The sequence below is a fragment of the Pezoporus occidentalis genome, unplaced genomic scaffold (genome assembly GCF_034315485.1).
Source record: "Pezoporus occidentalis ecotype Australia unplaced genomic scaffold, CSIRO_AGI_Poc_V1 ctg29, whole genome shotgun sequence".
NCBI lineage: Eukaryota > Metazoa > Chordata > Aves > Psittaciformes > Psittacidae > Pezoporus > Pezoporus occidentalis.
In genome coordinates this window covers 2,277,053-2,289,079 of record NW_026914829.1, presented here as the reverse complement: position 1 = coordinate 2,289,079, position 12,027 = coordinate 2,277,053, and the positions used below count along the sequence as shown (strand labels likewise).

The 12,027-nt window shown below is 37.7% G+C and overlaps 1 protein-coding gene across 2 annotated transcripts in view; it reads right to left on the bottom strand.

The window, feature by feature from the left end:
- The window catches only part of BMP5 (bone morphogenetic protein 5), a 59,026-nt gene that overhangs the window by 21,366 nt on the left and 25,633 nt on the right, over positions 1–12,027 (bottom strand). For both annotated transcript variants that reach the window (XM_062626144.1, XM_062626145.1), the window contains exons 2-3: positions 11,438–11,630; positions 5,373–5,521 (exon numbers count right to left, since the gene is read on the bottom strand). In XM_062626144.1, the coding sequence (XP_062482128.1) occupies positions 5,373–5,521; positions 11,438–11,630 (342 nt within the window). The remainder of the gene's footprint in view (positions 1–5,372; positions 5,522–11,437; positions 11,631–12,027) is intronic.

Below are 12,027 nucleotides of genomic sequence, written 5' to 3'. Positions count from 1 at the left end.
TAGGCTTCACAGCTTTAGTCAAAAAAAAAAAGGTTCAATGTTTGTTTGGTTATATTGGTTTTATTTAATTCAGTTGAAGGGCTGTTGTTGTGTTGATTTTGGTATTCATAAAGCTCTCGAAGAAAGCATTTTGAAACGTTAGGAACCATGGTCTGCTGTATGATGTGGCAATACCATGTATGTTTACATAAAAATTCAGACGTAATCGTGCACAAATACACTTCCTAAGTGCTTGATTTATCCTGCCAATTTAATGTATTTAAATTGTGAATGGTTTGTGGGTGTCCCAGGGCTTTTCTGCACAGTTAAAAATGTGTTCAGGAAGGCAATAAAACAGAGAGAGATTACATTAATTGGTCATCCACCAAAGAATAAAAAGGATAAAAGTCTTCAGAATGAAATGAAACACAAACGCCAGTATCTCTAAAATACTGGTGCTGACAAGTAGATGTATCTTTCATCTGTCTGGGAAGCAGGATGGAGGGAGATGTGCACAGCTACATAATCAAGACCACTACACACCAGCATGCAGTGGTGGCAGGAGCCCATCTCACCTCCCTGAAACTCCTGGTTCAAGTGTGCCCTTATTGACAAAGGGTGCATTCACATCTCTTGCTACAAGCAGACACAAGAAAATGCTGGCTGCGTTCCTGACCCAGCTGGAAACAGGAGTTACACCTATCTGAGTAAATTAAAGAGTGCCCGAGATCACACCCGGGTGCTGGAGCTGAGTCATCTGCTCTGCTCAGGGTGCGAGGGTGCTCCTGGTGCACTTAAGTCCTATGCCAACTGCACTGCAGAGTCCCCAGCACCCCAAGGCAGTGTCTGCAGGGACCCCTCCCAGGGGGAGAATACCATGGGGTCATCCTGTTTTGGGGACTGAAAGAGTCATCCCTCCAGCTTGTTTCACACCACAGTATTCCTGGTCAATTTACTAGTGCAACATTGGCCAAAGTCAGCTCTGAACCAGAACTCATGTAGCTGTACTTAGGCAGTGCTTGAGCCCAAGCTAATAAAACCTGCTGAGGGGCAGGATATATTAGCTCGGGTTCAGCGCTGTGTTAACATGGCTATACAGCTTCCAGATGGCTCAGAATTTAGGCAGACCTATTGCCTGCCAAGGTCCATATATATATCATTATAAATCCTATATTCCCCTACTCTAAGGATACTAATGAAGGTGAACTCACTTTTGATACTTTGTCTTGTAAATACCAGATGCACCAAGAGACTTCAGTATAACAACCCAGCAGCACCTTCCAGAACACTGATGGCTCTGGAGGCCATTAGATGCCAAGATTGACTGGGGGCAACATTCAGATGAGATTGATAACATTTAGTGTCATAAAGGCAAGGCCACAGCCTTTATGACACATGTAAAGTGTGCAGCCAACTACCTGAAGAAGCAAGGGTGCTTCCACAGGTTGCTATGAGTTGAAAACAAGCCAGCCTCCCTCTGCAGTGTAGAGAATGTGGATACGCTGCTTCTCTGAAAGGAGAAGGACCAAGTGACCTTGCAAGGCCAAGGTTGAAAGAAGGAGAGGCTAAAAAAAAGAAAGTGTCTCTTAATGCCTTCCCCATTATCACTGGAGAAGGACCTCGCCAGTCCTTCCTGCAGCATGTAGGATTAGGAGCCAAACATCCTTCCAGGTGATACATGCCCAAGTGCACCCATATGAATATGTGCTGGAGAGAGAATTTGCCTTCCCCAGGCTTCACACGTTATCAAGGAACCTACTTCTTTCGTTTCCCTTTGCTCTGAGGAAAAAAAGAAATACCTGAAGTAAGAGTCTCAAAGAGCAGGAAAGCCCAAAGAAACCTTACATAGGACTGTTTGGTAACAGAAATCACCTTAGCAAGCTTGGACTTCTCAAAGTTGCCACCAGTTTCTTCCCATCTGATGTGCAGCTGGATGGAAAATAATTGAGAGCTGCAGTAATATAAGAAAAGGCACAAAACTGCATGGATACAGGGGCTACCCAAGATGTTGTATCAAGAGCTGTGTATTTGGAATATCTTTTATTCTATAGATCAGTAGCCACCGTTACACATTATCTGCCTCTCCAATTTTCGGTAGACAACACTAGGGTCTCTTCAGCAATGATATAAACAGCAAAAGGAATACTTTCGCAGTTATTCATACTCTTTCAGTAAAGCGATGTTTAAACTGTTGCTAACTCCCAATTATAAAAATATTTAATGTTAATACAAAGGTGCTGATTCACTGGAACATGTTTTAAGTCTTAGGAGACATATGTTATATATACAGGAAACGTATTGTGTGGAGCTTTTCAAATTGTTTCTGCATCTGCATTGATTTTATGCTACAATTCATCTAACACCAGCACTTCCATCAGTGTGAAAATGATCACCTCCCATTTGAAACACTAAGGAGAGTTTTGGTGTCAAAAGGAGGGAATCAACCAATAGGGGATGCTGCAGAATGTTGAGGAGACATTAAAAAAGAGAATCAAAAAAACCTGATCCTTAATTTACCACAGCCCTAGGGAAACAGTGCATTATATGTTGACAGCTTCCATATGTGTCATGCAAACCTTTATTCTTACTGTTCAAAATAAAATGTCCCATTAAGAGAAAAAGTCTACATTTCATGCTAAAATGAGACGTATGATATCAAATACTGTCTTAAAGAAAAAACACATTCCAATGTCATGTGGCTTTTTGTACTTTTGCAGCATTTTCAAAGGGCGGGGGAATATGAATTACAACAACTAGACGTTCTTCCAGAGTTGTTTTTATCACAGCTGTATTAAATAGTTACAAATTCTTCTATTCCTCATGTAGACATTATTATTATTATTGTTTATACACCATATTCAGGGATGACCAAACAAATCTCTCTACACAAGTAATTGCATGCAAAAAGTCACTGAAAGATAAGTTTAAGAAAGATTATTGTTAATGGTGATGATAGCAATATAGTAGAACCCTGGAGTCTCAGTAATTATTGGCAATCCCTTTCAAAGATTTTGTATGAATAAATATAAAAATTAGTATGTGTTTACAGCACCTGAATACCTAAAACAGGGATCCTCTGACTTAACAGAATCCCGTTTAGTTTAATGATCTGTTGCAATTGAAAGGTTAACAGATCAGGTCTCATCATAAATGTCTCTCCAGTTATGAGGGCATAACTCCTCTACCTCCCATAATCTCAGTGGAGAGCTGGAAGCATGAAGAAATGTTCTTCAGTCCTGTATGGTCTAAAATTCATTTAAGCCAAGGGAAGGATTTTTGACTGATCTGAGTCAGTCTCTGAGCTTACATTGAAAACTAGTTGGAGGGAAGGTGAGTGGGATTCTCTGGGTTACAGACTGAATCCACTACGTACTGAGTCATGTATAAAAATTCATGTTCTGTCTGTACACAAATGTGTCATTCAAAGGCTGGTGTTTCTAATAGCTTTCAGAAGTAACAGCAACCCAATAAAATAATTAAAGCCTTAAGAGCAAAATTGTAAGGGCATGAAAGGAAGACTTCCCTTATGCTAAGCTGAAGTGGTACAGCACAGGTCTTCCCTATAGTTTTGAAAGCATTAGCCCATAGAAGAGCACTCTTCTTGCATGGATAAACTGAAAAGGAAGTGAGGGAAGAGGGGAATTCCCTCCTCACTGGAGCAGCTGTGTTGAAAAATTCAGTGAGGTGTAGAAGGTAAAGCTGCTTGTGGCTTTGGAATTTAAAATAGAAAATTAACTCTCACCTTTCTGATCTTGGGAGTAGGACATGGGAAATATTTACATAAACTATTCTTTTACAATTTCTTCAGTGTATTAACCTAAAGGTTTCCTTTTACCCATACAAACTTTTCTGCTGTTTACTGAATGAATATAATTTTGAGGCTAGAACCAACAAATTGCTGGTTCCAAGGTTTCTTAATGAATGCCTTTCATGGATATTTAATTTTCAAGAATTTCTGTATTTGAGTCTCCTGGAAAAAAAGTCAAGGATGAAGTTTATTCTGGAGCAGGAAATCTGGCGAGAAGCCAGTCCACCTAATTTGGATGCCTGACGGAGGTGTCACCTCTCCAGAATTTGAAGAGCTTAAAAATGGCCTCACAAAACCACGCTAACAGAGCTGCTCTGCATACAGCCTAAGATCAGGTGTGGTGCTTTTGAAGGCTGCTTGAATGCAGCAGCAACGTGATCTACTTTGCATTGCTGCCTCCCTTTCTCACTGACTGCAGTCTGAGAATCTAGGCAGTATTAGATGAAATGGTCATCTGCTCTGGTTCAAGCCCGACAACTCCCTTTTTAAGCATCATGCCTAAAGGAGGGTAGTTTTTGCATAATTCTCCAGCAGCCAGGGCACTTGCTGGAAAAGTATGAGAGGCTTTGTTCATAGCCCAGCTGAGCCTGAGGGAGAATTCAGATCAAAAACAATGAGAAAATGTAGCCAGAACAAAGAAAGAAGAAAAAAATATTAATCCTTACACCAGGGTTTCTTCTGCTACTCATTAACATTATGTCAGCTAAGGTTTAAATTAACTAGCATCATAGATCCCTTGACCTTTGACATAAAAAGCTTTTTGACAAGAAAGAGCTAAATCTGAAAGTTTGCTTGTAAAGTAGTATGGATTAAGTGAACCATCACATAAAAAACAGTATATAAGTCTCTTTTTATTACTTTCTAAAGAAGTCTAAGTAAAGAACATTTCTTCTAAAAATATTATTTTGCATTGAGATGCATTTTCACTTTTTACTGGAGAGCATAACTGTGAATAATGTAGTAGCTCAGTAAATTTGTACTAAAAAACACACAGCTGACTTCAATTCTGACAATGTTCTTTCTAATTTTCAGCCAATTAAAATCTTCAAGATTTCAAACTTTTAACCCATTTCAAGATAAGAAAATTAGAATTTTTTTTTCTCCCAAATTATAGATAACCAGTTCCCCCATTACTCCATTGTTAATCTTTCTCCAACAACAGTACCACTGGCCGTGAGATCCCTCCTGAACTGTCCCGAGGTTTTTTTACAGCTTTGTCTGTGATTCAGCCCAGAAAGTTATTTGAAACTTTCTAAAACAAAAATTCTGCAAATCTCCTGAATTTCCTGAATCACCAGCAGAAGAACATTAAAATGGAACTTCATTTTTTTATGTAGGAGATATTATCCAAAATTTCATTTAATTTAATTTGATTCAGTTAGCTTTAGAATTGCCACACTGTACAGAATTAAGAGTAATAGAAAGTTTGCAGACTATAGCTACAGCAGGATAAGACTTGTGTTCTTTGCTTATAAATTCTCAGTAAATTGTCACTCAGGTTAGAAAAAACACCCATCCATAAGAGATTTCTAGGAAGAGATGACAAGAGCACATACAGCTTTACGATCTACAGTTACGATCTTACCGTCCCCAGTTTCAGCGCAGAGTTGCAAGCCCAGATTGTTCTGTGGATTAATCACCCAGTGATTGCTGGTCACAGTAATGTCAAACACAAACCAGCCCACATCAGAAGCTTGAGCCTTTCTTGTATCTAACAGGAACAAGTCTGCATCCCTAAGTTAAAGAAAATAGAGTTAAAGTTTTCAAATATTATTATTTTTTGCCTTAATTTCCTTGCTGACAATAACTTCCTGGAGTCCAAACGAATAATCCTTTGACATGCTCAGTAAGGTTAAAGGTCTTTTTCAGCCTAAAATATTCTCTGGTTCTAAGATTCTATGACATACCCTCACTACACAGTACAGCATGTGCTGTGGCTAACATGTAATTGTTAATAAAATACAGGTATTTCCCATGAGAGGCCTTTCTGAAATGAGTCTCAGCATGTAAAAACTACAGCTCTGGAAAATATGAAAAACCCAGCTTCCTGATATAAATACAAAAAGTATTAATTGAGGCTGTGTATAAAGCATTGATCTTTCAGCATTAGAATGTCTCAGGATGATTAACTTCTATAAGCCATTCAGTGTAAAAGACAAAAAATGTCAAAGTCATGTTCCATTTTCAGCTAAAATTCAAAGTCATAGCATTGCTAAAACAGAAATCTGTTATTAATAACATATGACAGCAGCTATGACAAAACTTGAATAGATTACAGCTCAGACAGTTTCATGTTAGTACAGATGTTTAGAAAATAAGTCTCTGTAACAAAGTAGAAATTTTATACCTATTCAATAATGCAATTATTACATTTTAACCCTCAGTTCCCCAGTATATTCTGAAATTTATTCCCATGAAATATTCCACTAATTCAGAAGGACTGCTCAGGGGAGTTAGTATAATTGTGTTACTAAATGTTTAGCATGGATCATTTATTTGTTCTGTTTTCACGTATCTCCTGACACAATTGGTTCCAGAACCACATCTGTAGTACAAATAATTTACTACAATGACGGCACTAAACCCAAGATATTTAACTCTCATCAGTTTCAGTTTACATGTTTCTACAAAGCAGCATGCATTATTAAAAACTGTTTTCAACATTTAGCTTTTTAAACCTAAATCTAGAGTTATAGAAACCTATTTCTTTTCTGCCATAAATAATAATCAAAACAATAATATACAAGAAAAAATATTATATTCAAAATTTTGATTGTCCATGTCAACTAAAGACAGACTTGGACTATACAGACCTCAGAATAGTATTATTACCTTACAGAGAGAATGAATGTATGCTTAAAGAGGTAAGACAGGAATAATAAGTTTTGCATCTAAAAAGTGTGTTTTAATTTACGATGGTCCTGTCACTGTATTTTTATGCTGCTTAATCACAACTGTAGGAAGTTACTGTCTTAGCTAGACTAAACACTGTAAATGCACCTAGAAGGTCTGACACTGAAAGAAACTTCTCATGTAGCTCTTAAAACTGTGGTTGTTCAACACTCAGGTACATAAAACCAAATGAGCTACGACAAGCCTATGTTTACTTACATGTGAGAAGTAGCTGTAGAATTGGGTTACGGAGCTCAGAAAATATAACAGAGTTGGTTTTTTTTGGTTTGACTTTTAAGAAAATTGAAAGGGCTTTCTTTCAAGTTGCCTTTTTCCTTCTGTTAAAGGGTAATCTTTTGGTGGGCTCTTACCACTTCCATTCTAGTAGAACTGTGCTAATGACCACACGAGAAGAAAACATATGTTCTCCCTCTGGAGCTAACATGAAAACAGTCTTACAATTCAAAGGAGCCTGACCTGCTATGCTAGCACTGAACAAATTAACAACGTACCACAAGCTCATAAATAGTACTCTCTGGAGTCTTAAATGCCAACTTTTTTCTCTAATAAGCAGTTTTATCAGAACTTTAAAGCTGAAAAGTTTAATTCTGAATGTGACAGTTTTTAAAATGCTTATTTATAAATATTTCGTGTATCTATTAGTAGATTTAATAAAAAACTGCAAAATTGTTTGGAATATAAGATAGTACAGTATCACAGTGTTATAATTTCACATTTGTCTTATTTCTTCCTAGGATACAGAATTGTTTTCCCATATAGATTCTTTCAGGTCTAGCTTTTGCTGGGACGGATACAAAACGTTCTCAAAAGTCAGGATGCACAGTGTCTCATATGCCAAATCAGGACGACACACTACTAATGATGCAGTCCAGAAACCACTATAAAAGACAAGTTTCCTCTGTGGATCTCTTCTTAATGTGACTTTATTACTTTGTACTGTAGCAGAAACTCACACTGCAGTGTCTTTGGCATTGATATGTCAAGCTTGTTGTCTACCTTCCTAGAAACATAGTGACCTAGCTAAGGCAACAGACTAAAAGAGGCAGATGGTTCTTACCTATTGACTCAGCAAATGAAACAAAAATTAGTTGTGAGTACCTAAAAAAAAACTAGAACCGATTCTTGAGAACGCATAGTAGAATAAAGAAAATTTCTCCAGTGTTTATGCTTTAGCCCACAGAACTGCAATTTGCTAAAGAAATTCAAACTACTTGTCAGGGAAAAAATATTAAATTCATAATTGATACAAACATGGGGTGAAAACCTGATCCCTGAGGTCAGGTTTCCCTGATTAGCTGGTGTTATTCATATTCATATTCATATTCATATTTTGTGATGTTTTTCATTTTAAAATTCTCCTTTATTCTGTGAAAATGAAATGATCACACTTAAAATAAAAAACAGCTGCAAATTTTGGCTCTAATTTTAAAAAATATTTCTATTTAAAAAATAGCCTACAACACATAATAAAAAAGTAAGGCATTATGCCTTAAATAGCCTGAAATGCAACAGTGAACACATTCAGGCAGAATACAGCTGATTGGCTTTGCCTTAATGGATGCTGTTTATGTTTAGTGATCTCAGTCTGGTCCCAGATGGCCAGTTGTCTACAGCAGAAATGATACCACAGTCAAGAATTCCACCACAGAGGCTCTGGGCAGTATGTCTAAGAAGCTCCACATCTCCTGGGTCACTTAAGAAAGTAAAGGTGGAATAAACCATCAATATATATTGAAACCCTGTGAAGTTTTTGACCAGATCAAATCACAATTACTATGTAATAGGCCATCCCCATGATGCTGCTTCACATCTTGCCTCATTCCAGAAAGCTGCTTTAGTGTCTTAATGTCACTTGAGGATTCCCTAACGTGAGAAGAATCCTTGGGGTTCAGTTAAATTAGTGGCTAGCTGCCACCAGATCATGAACAAGGATTTGGCCTGTTGGACTGTGTTACTTTCGTCATGAGAAAAGATCTGGGTAGGAGTACATTGGCAGGGCTGCATAGGAAAGTTTGCCTTGCCATAAGCTGTGCTTTACATGTTTCCTTAGAACAAATAGAAAATCCCAAAGACTGTATTTTCAACTTCAACCAAATCCAATACACACACTTCAGTGGCCATGCTATCGCAGAGACAGAAAAATGTCCAAGACTACAACATAATCCTTATCTGCAACTCGGAAACACTAAACCCTGGTAACTCCTTGCCTGAAAGCATAGCAGAACCCTGTCAGACACCCATGTTTCCTGTTCAAAGCAAAAAAGGGTGGATGAGTAGGGCCAAACCTAGTAGTTTTGCTGTGGTACGGCACTATTAAGGAGTGTGGCAAATTAGAGAATCACAGAATGGTTTGGGTTGGAAAGAACCTTAAAGATCATCCAGTTCCAGCCCTGCTGTGAGCACAGACACCTTCCACTAGACCAGGTTGCTCAAAGTCCCTTTCAACTTGGCCTTGAACACTTCCAAGAATGGGACATCCACAGTTTCTCTAGGCAGCCACCTCTGGCCTCACCACCCTCCTCTTATCCTCACATTCTGCAGTTTCAGCTGCTGAAAGTTTTTTACCTAAAATCTCATGTATGTCTGTAGGGGAAACCCGAGGTAAAAAAGTCAAGAATAACACTAATATGTCTAGGCCCTGAAGAAAAAACTGTAGCTCTATTAAAAAAAAAACAACAACAAACAAACAAACAAACAAAACCTTGGGAAAAAAAAAAAAAAAGAAAAAGAAAAAATATTCTTGGGAACTCTTCTGTCTGGAGGTGTCCAGAAGCTTGTGGGAAAAGCTCTTTGTTTCTAATTTGAACTGTGAAGAGCTTATGGTCTCCCATCCTGTTCCACTAAGACATTTGCCTCTATATACTCCATATATGAGACAGACTCTCAAACTCAACAACAGGAGGGAAACAGTTTGTTTATATCTGACGCTTCTGTAGTTCTACTGGTGAAATCAAATGAGTGGCATGTCCCCCTACCTAGCATCATGCTTCCACTAGAAGACATGGGTCTTTTATGTTTATAAATGAAAATACAAAACATTTTTAAATTTATGTTTATGTACTGAAAGAAATCAAGAGCATTTTAATGGTTTCTCAGGGACAGCTGTCATTTTAACAAGTGAGATAATATTAAATTGTGATCTTGCTTCAGAGTAGTAAGCGGGTATGCTTTCTCTGACAGATAATAGAAACCACCTAGTGTGAAACTTTAAAAAAGAAAAAAAAGGGGAAAAAATACATCAAATGTGTTAGAAAAATGAACTTATCCCATTAGTGCTTTAAAAAAGTCTAAATTTTCAGGTGAAGAGCTTTCATCACCCCGGCCTTGGTCTGTGTTCTTTAAAAAGATATGGTTTATTCCTTCTTGCTTAGTTCCTTCCTCCAAGAAGTTTCTTTTAGAACTTATATCAAAAGAATTTTTGCAAGCTGAAGACAGAGATTAAAATATCCCACAGTTATCTTCATCCCTAAATTTACCAAGAGCACAGAAAGTATTCTGGAAGGAGAGTGTTTTCCCTCCTATTGGTTCTGCTCCACTGATATAAAATGATTCCCTGTTTATTGCCATAAATATTTTAATACTTGATGTTCAGAGGTCTCACCTGAAGATACAAGCTCATCTTTCTGTGGGAAGAAAAGATATTTGAACTCTGGCACAGCCTTCAAGCTAACTGGTGATGGGGCTTTTCTTTTTTTTCTCCAGAATACTCTGCAAGTTTAGACTGCCATTTGCTTTGCTTTTGTTAAACATGCCTAGGATAGAAATGTTTTACCTGTTCCAACATGAGGGAGAGTTTTTGTTTATTTCAAAACAAAACCTTCCCCCCACACTTTTCTGAGAAAAAAAATAAGCTAATCTAATTTCAAAACACAAATTTTGGGTGTATGTAGCTTTTTTAAGAAGTATCTTGGAATTGCTACTAGTTTTCAATAGAAATTTCCAGGTATTTTGTTATTTTGCCTAGCAAAATCTAGGCGTTCACTCAGGTCTTGTAGAGTAGTGGAAATACATCACACACAGAGTTCTGCAAACTCAGATTCAGAGATTTCCTCATATGTAATATCGTATGTGGCTCTTAGGGTCATGGTTTAGTGGTGGACTTGGCAGTGTTAAGTTTATGGTGGGACTCAACGATGTTAAGCATCTTTTCCAATCTAAACAATTCTATGATTTATTTCAATTCTCAGTGATGGTGAGCAGCGTGTGTGAAGTACGCATATGTCATCTTAAAGTTAGTGCATGGCTTTTATCTTTTAATTACATTCTTCAAAATATTAAAGCACATGCAAAAAAGCCATACTCCTCCAAAAGTAAACAAAATTGAATAATCTGTATGCATTTAAGGAGCTAAGTGAATCTTGGCTAATAGTACCTTAAAGTACAAATACATTATTTGCTCAGTGCCAGCAAATAGTGCATTTCCCAAATCCAAAAGCTTAAATTGTGCATATGACTTCACCACTGAGAACGTGAACCCTCAACTCCCCTGTTCATGGGTAGATTATTTGGTGAGATTGGACTGTAACTCTCCATAAACCTGGAATAAATTACATTGAAGATAAGTTTTATTCTTGCTCAGTGCTTGTTGTCGTTGCTTAGGAATTAATGCTGCACAAGCCACATTGATAGCAATGATGCCTTGTTGAGGGTACACTTATGATCAGTTATCATCTCCCTAGTTAAGATAGAAACATGAGATGCTATTCAGCATGTGATATGTTCATGCCAAGAGGTTACCTGTTTGGATACTCTTTGATGATCTGATATATGCTAATCTGAATGGTTTCATTCTCAAAGCGGCTGTTGCTTCGATCTTTGTATATCCGGAATTCGGCTGCTGTCACTGCCTCTCCGTGCGGGATCTGAGTAAGGTCAAAGCGAAATTCTTTGTAGTGCCTTCGCTGGTGGGAGAAGTCCTTGTCACTTTCAACTGTGAGAAAAAGAGTTGAACGTAAATTAAAGAGGTGAAACAAATGCCCATTTCCCATGATTAATGGAGCATTCCCTGTGCTTCAGAGTAAACAAACAGGACAACATAAAAACTGTGCAAATAATAAAACCCCAAGCCCAGACATACTTCCAGTTAAAGGAAATTCCACAAGCCCAGTTTCTTCAGTTCAAAAGAAAAAAACCCTCAGTGGCTTTTATATAAATTCCAGAAGCTGGAGTGGAAAGAATATCAAAAAAAGCAGAAAGGGGGCATGTTGTAAAATAACTTGAAATATGGACAAGCTAAAAGCTGTGAAATGATTAAGGACTTCAGTGTAGTCATAAGCACAGCAGTAGTAATGGCAGAGCCATGAATGACTGGAAAACACTAATTGCTG